The sequence below is a fragment of the Myotis yumanensis genome, unplaced genomic scaffold, assembly GCF_028538775.1.
Source record: "Myotis yumanensis isolate MYYU_CA2020_CCGP unplaced genomic scaffold, mMyoYum1.0.hap1 SCAF_12, whole genome shotgun sequence".
NCBI classification, from domain to species: Eukaryota; Metazoa; Chordata; class Mammalia; order Chiroptera; family Vespertilionidae; genus Myotis; species Myotis yumanensis.
This window is the reverse complement of record NW_027223763.1, coordinates 21,618,583-21,633,215: the sequence shown is the minus strand read 5'-3', so window position 1 is coordinate 21,633,215 and position 14,633 is coordinate 21,618,583. Positions and strand designations below refer to the sequence as shown.

Genomic DNA, 14,633 nt, shown 5'->3' with positions numbered 1-14,633 from the left:
AGGTGGCTCAGGTAAGGTCACTCCTAGGCATTCCCCGCCAGTGTCGGGCACAGACACAGGGAGTCGAGGGACAAGAAGTATTTGAGGCTGATTGGTACTTGGTGTTGGTCTGGAACAGGGGTGAGGAACGTTTTTTTCTGCCAAAGGCCATTTGGATATTTATAACATCATTCACACAGCCATACAAAATTATCAACTTAAAAATTAGCCTGCTATATTTGGTCAAACATTTAATTAACTCACCCCTAATGCCTTAGCAGGGCCTGACTAAATAATGTCTCGGGCCTTATATGGCCCACAGGCCTAGTGGGACGTTCCCTATCCCTGGGGCTGGTCTGGAAAGTCGAGCTCAAGAGCCAGGCTCATCCATAGGGAGGAAGTATGCTGGACCAAGGTAGGTCTCCCAAGCATTCTGGGGAATAGGAGTAGGCATCTGAGGCCCACGACCAAGTTTACGAGGTGAACTGGTACAGGAGAGTTGGTGGTGAGATTCTAGGCTCTGGGAAAGGCATGAAGGCAATTTCTGGAAAGGGGTGGGGGTGGAGACACAGTGGTCAGTGTTAGGTCTGGCACCGCGAGGCAGGCAGTGTGAGAGATGTGGGGAGGAGGCTGGCGCCATTTCTGCACCTGCTACTTCAGTTAGAAACCAGGACAGGCTCCGCTGTGGGAGCTGGGAAAGCAGGAGCCAGGGAAGGAGATGGGCTCAGTAGAGATGCTAAATTCTGGGTCTGAATCCGTCCTCCTTTCCCTGTTGACTGCTCACCTCTGCAGACTCTCATCTCCAAAGGGCAAAGAGGAGCTGTTGTAGTTGTTCTAGGAGCACAATTCATGCTGACAAGTACCTCCTTGTCCCCAGCCTGCCTGCTACCCTGAGAAGGCTTGGGACTCACTGGCTCTCTGGGTCATTCCGGACTACTAATCAGGCCTGGCCAAGTCCATCTGCTTTCCACTCTTCCCCATGTCAGAGCTCAAGCAGGGGCCCTGGCTGGTGGGACCCGGGCCAGCCTGTAACGCCTGCCGGATCATCGGGGTGGCAGGTGGGAGGTTGTATTTTGTCGATACAGTCGGCTTCAGCTACAGTGTGAGTCTCAGAATTGGGTCTGAAACCCCAGCTGGTAGCCTACTTATTTCAGACAATTTTCAAAAAAACTGAATCCCCACCCGCTGGAAAAGATGCATTGCTCTTGGCCAGTGCAGAAGTCTAAGTGCTGTGAAAAGCCAGGTGAGAAGTGGTGGGGAATCAGGGTTTCCTCCGTAGGTTTTTTATTGGTTAGACTTGAGGCAACATCCTCTAGTTTTTCTAAGAAGCCCCAGTGAAGCCTCCGGGAAACATCTGCTGGCTTGGAAGGGTAAGGGAGACCGGCCCTCATCATCCCCTGGGGCCGTGTGTGTTTGGTTTGGGATTTGTCAGTGTGGAAAGCTGAAGGCTCTGGGCAGCTCAGGCCTGGCAGATTTCCCCCACCTGCCCAGAATTCAGCCGGGGGGAGGGAGGGGGGCAGAATCTCTCCCCCTGCCTCCCCGCCCCCCGCCAAGCCCAGTCCTGCACCTCCAGTCTCCAGACCCTGGTGCTGTGGCCTTTATTTCAAGTCTGGTCCCCAGGGGGCTGAAAGCGGTAGGAGGACAGCTGATAAGCCTGACAGTTATTGACTTTATGGGGCGCATTCAATGAATTTACTTTCTGCAAGGAGGCTGCTCTCTTATCTGCTGCCCACAGAGCATCTAAATCCTCATCTCGGGACCCATTGATGAGTGATGTCCTATACAAAGACCAGAGAATAAAGAGGAAAAGGGGAGTTGCACCCCACCCCTTTATTTTCTCTAGTACCTGGTTCTGGTCCCATAACCCTTGTTTTCCAACTGCCTTTAGATTTATTGGCTGGAAATAGAAGCGCTCGAAGCTCCAGACCTGCAGAGTCAAGGCCAAGCCAGCCTGGCCTGAGAGCCTCAGCAGCTGGGCACACCCAGGGCTGTCCGACCCTCCAATTGGTAACTATGGGAAGAAAAACTCACTCACTTGGATCAGTTATGTGCCCCGCTTTCTGCTGCAATAGTCAACATTTGCTCTGGACAGAAATGCTTGCCTGGCCTCAGCACCAGGTGTCTTGGTGGGGAAATGTGTGTGCATGTGGGTGTGTGGGTGTTACCAAGGGGTCATGGGTTTGGGGGGCTGGAGAGTAGAAATTAATTGTAAAAAAGAGCCTTAAAAGGTAATCAAGAGAAGCTTTTCTTTCCCCTCTTTGACATCTCCCTCATCCAGTCCTGGGCTCTGTTTGCTTTACATAGTGGGAAGGAATAGATGCCTCTTGGCACCACAGGGCCCAAAGCAAGTGGAGGGAGAGGGGTGGGAGTCAAGATGCTGGGTTGGGCAAATGAAAGTACCCTTTGGAGCTAATTAGAGGCAGGTATTCAGATTCCCCATCTAGCTTTTGAATAGAGTTTTTCTGATAATAAAAAAGTAAAACTATTTATTGAGCAACTACAAGTTTGTTAGATGCCTGTTAATAAGATTTTTAAGCATTTGCTCCAAATAACTAACTTTACATACATTAACTCAATGTGCACCTTTACCCATGAAGTTGGTATTATTTCCAGTTTACAGCTGAGAAAACTGAGACTGGGAGAGGCAACTTGCCCAGGATGATAGCTGGTGTTAGAGCAGCGATTCAAACACTGGTCAGTCTGACTCCACAGCCACGCCAAAGAAAGGCCTTTTCTTAGCTACTGCACTAAACCACCTCCCACTTGCTATTTCTCAATACTTTATTCCACTTAATACACAGCAAATCAATGAGTACTTATTATTCCCAATCAAATTGGCTCCTAAAAATATAGAGGATTGATTTAATGGATGTGTGTAAAAAGCATTTTATTTTCAAAACAGAGGATATACCTCTTTTTCTATTACCTATGGAATATTCATGAAAGTTGATCATGTTTTACCAAAAAGAAAATCTCAATAAACTTCCTAAAGCAAAAAATATTCGGGGCATATTTTTGACTACAGTGCAGTACAATTAGCAAATGGTTACCAAAAAATACAACAATAAGCAAGTGTAAAAAACAAACAAACACCACTTTCTAAAAGAAAATTTAAAATAAACAACAAATGTTAGAAGCGAATGGCAAAGATAACTGCAAATGGAAACACAGACTGACATGGAAGGTATATCAGAAGAAAATTCAGAGTCCAAAATGCTTTTCTTACTGAACAAGAAAGAATGCAGATTAGTAAAATAAACACTGAATCTAAGAATGGAAGGTGGAGAGAGAACAAAATAAACATAAACAAATGAGAAAGAGCACATTTTATAAAGATATAGAAATTAATGCCTTAGAAAAATCATAAAAATGATGAATCACAGGGGTAGTTCTTAAAAGAACAATAAAATGTACCAGCTTCTGCAGAGCTAATCAAGAATAGAGAAGTCATGAACGAAGAACATGAAGAATGAGAAATGCAGTAACACAAATACAGAGGCTTTATTTAAATCATCAAATTACTGTATGTAACACTTTATTAATGGTTCTGAAAATATCAAAGTAGCAAAATCGCCTTAAGAGATAGGACACTTCAAGGAACAAAACCTATGTAAAAGAATTTACTAGTAAATTCTATTAACGAGCTAATTGCCCAGCCAGCATGGCTCAGTGGTTGAGCATCGACCTGTGAACTGGCGGGGAAGGGGGGGGGGTCACTGTTCAATTCCTGGTCAGAACACATGCCCAGTGTGGGGTGTGCAGGAGGCAGCCAATCAGTGATTCTCTCTCATCGTTGATGTTTTTATCTCTCTCTCCCTCTCCCTTCCTCTCTGAAATGAAAAAAAATATATTAAAAAAAATAAACCAGCTAGTTCGTGTGATTAATAAATTGATGGATGCAGACACAATCGGTGCAGAGAAGGAATGGATAGATGGGTGGGTGGAGAGAAGCACTGGGGCCTGGACAGGCAGAACTGGAGAATGTAAAGGGGCTAAGAATGAGGCGGGAGGAAGGGAGTTTGAAGACTGGATGGCCCACAACCTTCTGGGCTGACAGAATCCCCTCTGAAAGCCTCAGGTTTGGTCCTCCCTGAAGCTGACAAGCCGTGCACACAGGACTAGAGGTCCAGTGTTCACAGGCTCCTCCAGACAGATCAATTAAGCCAGGAAAGCCAGATCCTGACAATGCCCAAGCCCTCCTAGGATCTGCCCTTCCCTCCCCAGCCACCCTTCCCTCCCCAGGAGCCTGCAGGTGCAGTCTCTCCAGGGGGCAGTGAGAGCCATGAATAGTAAGGGTTTTAGCTCAAGCACACTGAGGCATTTAGCTGCCCGGACCTAATCCCCAATAATCGGATTATGTAAATTCCTACTTCAACCCCATCCCTTACAGGACCCAGCCCCTGAGCTCTCCACACTGGGAGACAGGATGGAGAGGACCTGTCACTCTGAAGGGTCACTGCTAGTGGAATGGTGCATCAGAATCGTTCCCCACGTTAAAAATTGTGAAACCAGCAATCATACGAAAGACAGTGAGCAAAACAAATGTCAGCTCTGGTGCCAACATAATTGTGCTCCTTTCTCTGTAGCTCTCATCCTCTCTCAGTCCTTATCCAGCTGTACACAGATCTTATTTCATAGCTTATTGTTTCAGTTCACATCTGATCTTGCTATTCAGTTGCCACAATCCTTTTTTTTTTTTTTTTACAGCTGTAGACTATGCCATTAAGAACCTATATTATCTCACAGGTGTTTGGCTAACATGAAAGGTAATATGGGTTCTTGGTGCAAATTCTACCTAGAGCCCTGGCAGAACTGTGATACAGTAGGCAGGTGGGAAAGCATGGGCACCGCGAGGCAGCAGTGCCCTCCACAGCACAGAGAAGGCAGAGGCAGAAAGAGGACGGCTCGGCGGTGTTTACTGCACGTAGTAGGTTATAAAGGCCCTTTTGTGCCGATGGACAAAGTGACCAGTTAATTCTCTCCAACCTCCCCTCCAATCCATTCTTTGCCACCAGAATGAGCTCTGTAGCCAGTGTAAACCTAAACATACGACTCCCGTGTTCGAGGCACACGGTTGCCTCCACATGGGCGCCTCCACATGGACTGCCCTCTCCCCCACTCCTACACGTGTACGTCCTGGTTAGCCTTCCCCACCCAGCCTTGGGTTCTGTGCCCATTTCCCACCTTCTCTAGACCACACTCTGTGCATTCGGGACCTCTGAGTTTCTGCTCAAATGGCCCTGATTTTGTTTTGAGAGCCTGCACAGGGCTCGTCCTGAGATCCGTGTGAACTGGGAGCCCGCATCACATACACAGGGCCTTTTACAGAACTGGAGGGGAGGGAAAAATGGGGCTGAGGATGGGTCAGGAATCTGCATTTGTACCCTTGTCCCGAGTCCCACAAATGTCAGGCTGCCTAGAGGCAGCCCTGCCGAAAGGCCTAGCTTATATGCCACCCCTCCCACAAGCCATTTCTGATCCTCCAGCTATTTATCTTTTGCCATCGACACCCCTACAGTGCTAAATTCATTGCCTGCTTGGTTTTCCTCACTTAATGCTTACACACCTGTCATTGTCCCCATTTTAGAGACGAGGAAACAGAGGCAGGGAGAAGTTACATAATTCGCCTGGTGTGGGAAACTGATATAGGGTTAAGCCTCAGACTGACCTGGCAGTCACAAACAAGTCTCAGCTTAGAGGGCTCAGTCTCTAAGCATAATTAGGCTTGACCTTATAACACTCCCCAGATCTTACCTGGGAAGCTAATGGGCTGAGGGAAGTGCAGGGAGTGTAAACATGATCAAAACAGGTGAAACTCACAAGAACTGTAACTATGGTAACCACTGCATTGTTTACCTCAGACTATAAAAGGTTGGTACGGACTGAGCACGGTGGAAGTCCTTCCTCTTGAGTTGGGCTTACCCGCCTGGTCCCCCAGTATTTCCAAATTATCTCTTGTCTTTTCTGTTTCATTTGTGTGCGGCTCCTCTTCCAGATATTGAACCCTGAACCACTCGGGACGTGGGAGGAAACATTTACGACAGCCTGGGATCACACAAGTGGGTAGACCAGGGCTTTCAACCCAGGTATGCAACTTCAGAGTCCTGTGTTCTTATCTACTAAACTGTGATGTATTTGTGCATTTATTGTGTCAAATCCTATGCTGGGCCATTCAGAGAGGGTGATGGCTAGAAATTCATTACTAATCCATTTCATTAACCAACCAACATTTGATAAATGTCTTTTCACTAGAGCTGGGCAGGAGACAGGAAGACAAAGATGTATAATATTATTAAATTAAAATGAGTGACAAGAGGAAGAATATAGCAGGGCAGGAGGATGAAGAGTACTTGTGGGCGTGAAGGTGCAATTTCAGATATTGCTGTCAGAGAGGAAACCTTCCCTGAGAAGGTGGCATTGGAGCAAAGACCTGAGAAATGACAACTCCTTGAGCGCAGGAACGTGTCTGTTTTGTTTGAAGCTGTATTCGCACTGGCCCACGGGAGGCACTCCATAGTAATTTGTTGGATGAATAAAGGGAAGTGATGGAGGAGGCTGTACGGATAACATGGGGGAGAATGTTATAGGCAAAGAAAACAGTGCAAAGGCCCTGAAGCAGAGGGGGTATGTGGTGTGTTCCTCAAACAACAGAGGCCAGAGTGGCTCGAGCTAAGTAAACACAGGAGAGAAGGAGCAGAGAGGTCAGGTAGAGGCTGTCTTCAGAGCCACTGTGAAGACCTGAGATTGAGCCTCAATGAAATGTAGAGACACCCAAGGGTTTGAGCAGAGAAGTGATGGAATCGGACTTGAGTTTTCACAGCATCATTCTGGGTGATGCTGGACAGGAGACGGAAAGAAGCAAGTGCAGCGGCAGAAAGGCCACTGTGACAGCCAGGTCCTGTTCCGGGACCCTGAAAGCTGACGAATATACCTGGGAATCCGTCCAGTGCAGTGACTACTTTCGTTGTGCTCCTTACTCTCTTTCGGTGCTTAGTAAAAAACTCGAATTTCAGCTCCCATCCCCAGAACACCTGGTCTGGTGAGTCTGGTTTGTGGTTGTTAAGATCTGCCTGCCCTCAAGCCTTGATTCCGAAGCGAGTGGTTCTCAGAGCGCAGCTGGAACTTAAATAGTTCACATCTAATGCATTAACCACGGGGCACGCATTCCCGCGGCTGTGGGCCTCGGAGAGGGTGGGTAAGCTGCACGCAGGGCCTCCAGCTGCGGCCCAGGTGAGGGGCAGGACCCCTCCTGCCCTGAGCTTTCACAAAGCGGGGTTCTCCTTCCGCCTCTACCCCCTTTCCAGGGCACAGGGAGGGCTGGTCCTGGGAAGCGGGGGGCACGGGGAGTGGGGCGGGGCCGGCGGGATCCCCCGGAGGGAAGGGGCCCGGTGGGCCTCGCTAACAAAGGGCGGTGTCCTATAAAGGCGGCGGGCGGGCGGGCGGGCGTCCGGGCGAGGGCGCGCACGGCCAGCGACGGCGCGGGCTCCTGGCTCTTGGCGAGGAGGTGCGTGAACTCCGGGTGCAGGAGTGGGCGCGGGGGGCGGGGGGTTCGTGGGCCAGCGGGTCTCCGCGGCCCCGGAGGCCAGTCCCAGCCGCACTCGCCCGAAAGGCAGGAGTGTGGAGGCGACTGGGTAGCAGCCACCAAGTCAACTGGGTGAGAGACCTGGGGCTCTGGGCAGGGCCGGGCGGTGGCGCAGCTCCGGGGAGCGTGCAGGCGGGGCCGCTTTGCTTGGATACGCAATGCCAGGGACAGACACCCCGGAGCACCCAGGTAGCTCATGTGCAGAGGCGAGCGGCTCCCGGACACCTGGCAGGTGCGGAACTTTAGCAGGACAGGCTTTCCTGGACGCCGGAACCACTGACTCGCAAGGCAGGGCTGCAGGCTGGGGGAGCAAAGGTTATAAATAGAAAAGGAGGAAGGCTGGGAAGGGCAGCGGGCAAGGGCAGCAGGTGGGGCGGGGCAGGCATTGAGTGACGGGTGTGGAGCGCACCTTGAACAGGTGGCTCTCCCGGTGCCCACCTGAGGCTGGCATTCACAGTAAATGAACTTATTTAGAGCAGCAACATGCGGAGTTGTCTAATGGGAGTAGTAACCTGCATCATCATATGTATTCTGGTTTTTATATTAGGTGTAAAGGTTATAGACAGTGTATATGTGCACACCAAACTGGCTACTGCTGTGGAATGAGATTAGAGAAGTAGGTAGGGAGGGAGGGAGACTGCCATTTATCTTATTTTATTTATTTATTTTGCTTTATGAACTTGTGTACTGCTTGATCATTTTCCTTAAATGAGCATATATTACTTCTACAAACATCTCCAAAGGCAAATTTTAAATTATATAATTTATGTCTATGCATAAATTATGCTAATAAATCTAATGTGTTATAAAGCAAAGCACATGCGTTATTATATATGTCTGTGCCTGGTGTTGGAAGTTGGGCATCTCCCACAAAGGCAACTCTATAGATCACCCTTCGTCTCTTTCACTTACTGTCAGGAGAAAGATAAAAAAAGAGGCAGATGCAGGACCAAGGGCCAGGAGGAGAAGTGTAGAGTCTCAGGGAAGAAGAGCCGTAAGTGTCTGAATGCCTGGACAGGCCACCGTGGGCGTGTTGGCCGGGTGCCTTGTCGCATATTTTCTGGTTGACCTGGGCTGTGTGTCCCGGAACCACCAGCATGAAAAGCAGCAGCTCCTATTTTGGACATTAGTCACCTTCTCTGGGGGCACAATTGTCGTCACTCTTTTCTCTGGTGACCTGCTACCGTCAGTGGTGACAATATAAACACAGGTTTGTTTTCTATGACCTTCCTCCTACCCAGGCATTCCTGGCGGGGTCCATTCAGGGGTGTGTAGATAGAATTCAGGGTTCTATATATTTAGTTGGGAAAAAGTTACATCTTTCTTTCCACTAACCTTTTGTCTAAATGTAACCTCTCCTTTGCTGATGCATGGGGGCAGTAAACTGCAGTGGTATTAGCAGTACTGGTGACTGTCACCAGTAGAAATCATAGATACTTTCATGTTACAGAGGTTGCACATCTTTTGAAAAACATCATTTACATATCACTATGCATAAATTATGCTAATAAATCTAATGTGTTATAAAGCAAAGCACATGTGTTATTAATATATAAATGTAAAATTATTTTAATAACTATTAAGGATAATTGGTTATTTGATGGGTTGATGTATTTTAAGTGATGCACTTAAAATCATTATTCTGAGAAGAGAACCAAAGGCTTTTTACTTTATGTATTGAAAAGCATTATTCTGAGACGGCTCCCTCCGACTGCCAGAAGTTTCCATGGCACAAAAAAAGGTTATGCACCCGGACCCAGCAGGAGTCAGTGGTGACACAAATGCATAAACACCCAGGCTTGGGGCACAGGCTCTGCCACTGATTCCCTGTGTGACCTGGGACAAAATTCCCCATCCCAGTTTGATCCTGTGGCATCTGGCATATTTTTTTAAAGCTTTCATCTTACTCTGAAATCAAGATTAGCAGCAGTCAGTCCTCACAACTAGAAAAAGACTAAATAAAATTTAAAATTTTTAAATTAAGTGTATTGGGGTGGTATTGGTTTCATGTGTACAGTTCTGTGATCCATTATCTGTATATTGCATTGTGTGTTTACCGCACAAATCAGGGCTTTTGTAATTTTCCAGTGACCTCCGCTTTGAGTTTTTCCAGCTTGTTAAATCGTTGATTTGTATTTCCCCCTATGGAGAAGGAGGGGGACACACTTGAGGATAAATCCACAAGTAATTATGCAGCACCTCCTGGGATGGCAGGCCTCGTTTCAGAAGCTTGTCTCCCTCTGTCTGCTTCTGGCACAATAGAATGGAGCCCTCTTAGGAGAGAACACCAGTTAGTTTATCCTGCCTAATCTTTTCCTTGCCCACTTTGAAAAGAACCCCCATGGGCCTGAGTTGACTTAGTGAATGAGCTAAACCCTCTTTTGACAAGAGAAGCTTGAAAATAACTTTGTTCCCATAGTCCTGGCTAAGCAGCCAGCCTTGCCAGGAGAAAACATGACGGGTTTCTTTCTATCTTAAAATCCTCCTGATTTAGGTTCAAACTTTCAATTTTAGGTACAGGTGGGCACAGTTCTGACAACACTCATATTTTCATGGTAGAACCAACGGCCAGGGTGTTTAGAAGTGGCTTAGGTTAGATCATTCGCAGTAAGTGGGTGTCGTGGTATTTCAGAACAGAAAGTGGGGGTCGGCTGGCCCACCCCTTTAGTTGGAAGGATACGTGGGCTGCCTGGAAGCCCCCCGAGGGCCTGGTTCAGTGCTGTTTCTCTGCTTCAGCAGTCCCTGCGCCTCCCTCTCCATGTCACACAGGCAGTGGCTGGCTCCTCCGTGTCCAGCTGCCAGCACAGTATCTGGCACGTAGTGTCGGTGACTGCTGATGCCAAAGCTTGGAGGGCATACGATTGTGACTGGACCATGGGTCCAAATGGGAGCGTCTCTGCAGAGCGAGGACATGGACCTAAGTGGCTGGTGGAGGGAGCCTGAAGCCTGCCATGCGCTGCCGGGGTTTCGCTCACCACCGGGTTCCCGGCCCAGCACTGGACTCGCCAACCCGGACAGAGCAGGACCGGCAACCAGAACCTGGCTGGGACATGACCCGGGGGCGTACAGATGATTGACAAACGCCAGGCTCTGGAGGAATGACACTTCTCATCTGTGTAGGGAGGAGAGCCCTTGTGTTTATTAAGTGCCTGTGTGCTAGGCACATGGTGTCTCACTGATATCCTTATATACTTCATGGAGGATCTCACAAGAAACTGAGGATGGCTTTATTTCCATTTTCCAGAAAAGAAAACTGAGGCTTAAAGAAGTTAACGGATTTTCTCAGTCATATAACTAGGGGATTGGGAGCCTGGGAAATTGAGAGCTGAGATTCAAAGCCAGGTTTTTCTACATTAAAACCTATAAACTTTCTTATTTTTTTTTCTATTGTGAGGCAAATAAAATATGAATACTTTATTATAAAAATGTAAAATAATGCCAAAGTATAGAGAATAAAACCCACAAGTCTCCTTTTTTTTATCTCCCCACAACCCACTCTCCTCCCCCTGAGGAAGCCCTGTTGATGGTTTGGTCTGAATCTTTCCAGGTATTTAGCTCTGTATCTACACACACACACACACACACACACACACACATCCATACACTCCTATAGGGTGAAATAAGCAAATACATAAATAAAGCCATTATAGCTGCTTCATTAGGAAAAATTAAATTACAATGAACATTTTCTTTTCTCTGTTTTATTGGTAGGGATCGTTGTAATCGTTTAACGTTTAGTGAGCACTTACTGTGTGCCAGACATTGCCCTAAGGTATCATTTTATGTGGCCTCACAGTTGCCCTTCACTTCTGAGGCATTTGAAGCACAGAGAGGTTAAGAGATTGCTCAAGGTCACACAGCTAGGAGGCGTAGAGGCAATAGCCAAACCAGGGTCTGCCTCTGGAGCCTGTGCTTTTAACCATCACACGGATGCCTCCACCGCTGTCTAACTCCTACAGAGTCAGGGCTTGGTGGTATCAGAGTGCTTGTCCCAATGAGCTGGACTCATCCTCATTTGGTTCCTATGAAGCATAGTGTATAGTGGGATAACTTCTGGAACATGGCTTCCTCCCTAGGCCAACCCAGCAATGTCTACAACACGCTTCCCGCAACCAGACTGCTTACATGTGGACATCGCATGAGTTAAAACACAGAAACAGTGCCTGGCACAAGGAAAGCACTCTGTTTGCTCTAATTTTTCCTTACTGTGTAGTTCACAGGTTGCCTTCATATGCGGTATTTCATTTATTCCCTACAACAACCCTGGGTGGAGAGAATGGTACCGTTAACCTACCTGGTAGCGGAGGAACTGAGGCCCACAAACTGACAGGGAGCACCCCAGGGCTGGTTAGTGTTTGGTGCTGTGACCAGAACACCCCCCGGTGAGGGAAAGAGTGGCGTTTCCCTTCTGTTTTGTCCTGCTGTGCCTTCCTCTACAATGGCAGGTATCTGATATGTGAATACACTGCTTCCTTATTAAGCATAGTTTTGCAAGGCATCCGTGTTCCGATTCGGAGAGTGGAGCATTGGCTCTCAACGTTGACCACACACTGAGTTCACATGGATGTACATGGCTTGGCTCTCACATTAAGGAAGACCTTGAGTTGTATTTGCATTGACTGCAGTTAGCGACAGCCTTCAGCTTCAGGACCTCGTTCTGTGTTTTGAATTTAATTTAAAAAGGTCAATAAAAGGGATCTTCCTTATAAAAAAAAAAAAAAAAGGTCCGCCACTTGCAACTATAGACGCTTATGGCGTACAGCTGGTTAAGGATTGAAATAAAAGGACAGCAGGCTTGGTTATAGAACAAGATATCACCCTTCAAGAATAATTCAATACCCCACAAGTCATTTTACTGATAAATTTATTTATTATTTTGTTGTATGTGGTCATCAACACTTTTATAGCAATTACTGTGTGTCAGGCACTGTGATCAGTGATTTACAAATATTTCATTCTCCTAAGAGCCTTTGCTTACCACCATGGGCTGAAGGACTTCAGTGAGGGGAGAGTATGGGGGGCTCTGGGATGGAATGGATGGCTTCATAGAACGGGAGGATTTGAGCTGCTCTTTAAAGAATGTGTAGAAATAGGCCAGGAGAGTGAGGAGGGAATTCAAGGCACAGAGAAAGGCAGGTGTAGAGGAGTGGAGTTGGAATATTTGTTACTCTCTGTGGGAACAGGAATGGCCAGCTGATGGCAGTGAGCCGAGAGCACCCAACTGTCGAGGTCTGGGCTTTGGCTTGTTTGCTGACTCATCAAAACGTTCCCATTGATGCATGTCAATCCAAACCACATGGAAAAAGGGGTCATGTTTCTAAGAGTTAAAAATGGCACAGTAATTTTTGGCCATATGTGAGGATAATCACTCCCCCTGGGTTGGAGAGGTCACAGAAATGGAGCCTTGGGGAGGCCTGCATACCTTCTACAGCATCCATGCCAAATCATTACCCCCATATGCTCCTGGCCTTTCTTCTTTTGTCACCCTAAATACCCCCACTTCTGTTCTTCATACAACAGGCTTTCAAGACTCTTCAGCACCCTGTTCACCCTCCTATAAATGTGGTCCACTCTGGATATTTTAGTTCTTATGCTCCAGGGGAGGGCTGCCAGCTAAGAGCAGAGATGCATTCTATTTTCATCATCCCAAATATTGTATTAGTCATGAAACATAGGACCACAGCTTTTTAAAAAAAGAATCCATGTTTAACTCCCTATTGACTAAATATTTATTTTATTTTTCAATCCTGTGCATGTACTATTTAGTTCTATGTTGTACCTGACTCCAAAAAGTTAGGAAGAGTACATTATAAAAGAAGCAATGGGGTTATTGGGACAAAAATAACCTTGTAACTGGATGGGGGTATTGGGATAAAATAACCTTTAAAACAGCCAGAGAGAAAAAGGCCAAAGGGTGTTCTTATCCTGCCCTTTCTTCTGCCACGTTTTTCTTCCCTTCTCAAAAGGAGGATTCAAAAAAACCTGAAAATGAGGAAATGAATTTCCTAAAATCTGGGTCAAGATCAAACATCTCAAGTTTTTGGCAGGACACGTGCTACCCACCAGGCCTCTTACAAGGTGTTGGCCCTCGGGGCCCTTTCTCTTTCCCTGGCCAGGACCTCAGACATGACCGGGAAGATCTTCACAAACACCAGGGAGCGGTGGAGGCAGCAGAATGTGAACAGCGCCTTCGCCAGGCTGAGGAAGCTCATCCCCACTCACCCTCCAGACAAGAAGCTGAGCAAGAATGAAACGCTTCGCCTGGCAATGAGGTATATCAACTTCTTGGTCAAGGTCTTGGGGGAGCAAAGCCTGCAGCAAACGGGAGTGGCAGCCCCGGGCAACATTCTGGGACTCTTCCCCCAAGGACCCCCCCTGCCCAACAGGACTCTGCTCAGTGATTACCAGGTTCCTTCACCTGGCCCAAGCCACCACGTCCCTTAGTGCGGCTCTGACTCATCACCCAGGGAGACACTTGTTCAGAAGTCACTGGCCATCGACAGCCTTTGGCATGTTACAGAGTCACCTTGATGAATAATTTGTGAGGCAGGAATTTAAGTGTCACAGGAGGTGGCTCAGGGACAGCTGCCAGGAGCCGACTGGAGGCCATGAGGAATGTGGCTTTGGAATGCGGCCTGTTTCTGTCTGTTTTATATGTCCAACATCTACATGAGATGTCGTTTGAAGAAAAAACAATTACTCAATATGTTTTCAGTCATAAGCAAGATGAGTAAAAAATGCTTCCTTCCGAACATTTTTTAAAAATATATATTTTTATTGATTTTGGAGAAGAAGAGAGAGGGAGAGATAGAAACATCAATGATGAGAGAGAATCATTGACTGGCTGCCTCCTGCACGCCCCCTACTGGGGATCAAGCCTGCAACCCAGGCATGTGACCTTGACCGGAATCAAACCTGGGACCCTTCAGTCTACAGGCCAATGCTCTATCCACTGAGCCAAACCAGCTAGGGCCCTCAGAACATACTTTAAAGTTTCTTTTGAAAAATGTAGCATGTTTGATCAAGGGGGAACAAAACAAGTCTTCAGGTTGGCTCTTGCAGGAAAATAATC

At 47.3% G+C, this 14,633-nt stretch overlaps 1 protein-coding gene across 5 annotated transcripts in view; it reads left to right on the top strand.

Annotated features, from left to right (window-relative positions):
* The window catches only part of FKTN (fukutin), a 56,662-nt gene extending 42,321 nt beyond the window's left edge, over positions 1-14,341 (top strand). For 4 of the 5 annotated variants that reach the window (XM_070430981.1, XM_070430984.1, XM_070430982.1 and 1 more), the window contains exon 10: positions 13,678-14,339. In XM_070430981.1, coding sequence (XP_070287082.1) covers positions 13,678-14,005 — 328 coding nt within the window. In that variant the 3' untranslated portion in view covers positions 14,006-14,339. Of the gene's footprint in view, positions 1-13,677 lie in introns of all 5 variants that reach the window. The other variant, XM_070430979.1, reaches the window with a different exon arrangement.
* The last annotated feature ends 292 nt before the right edge of the window (positions 14,342-14,633 follow it).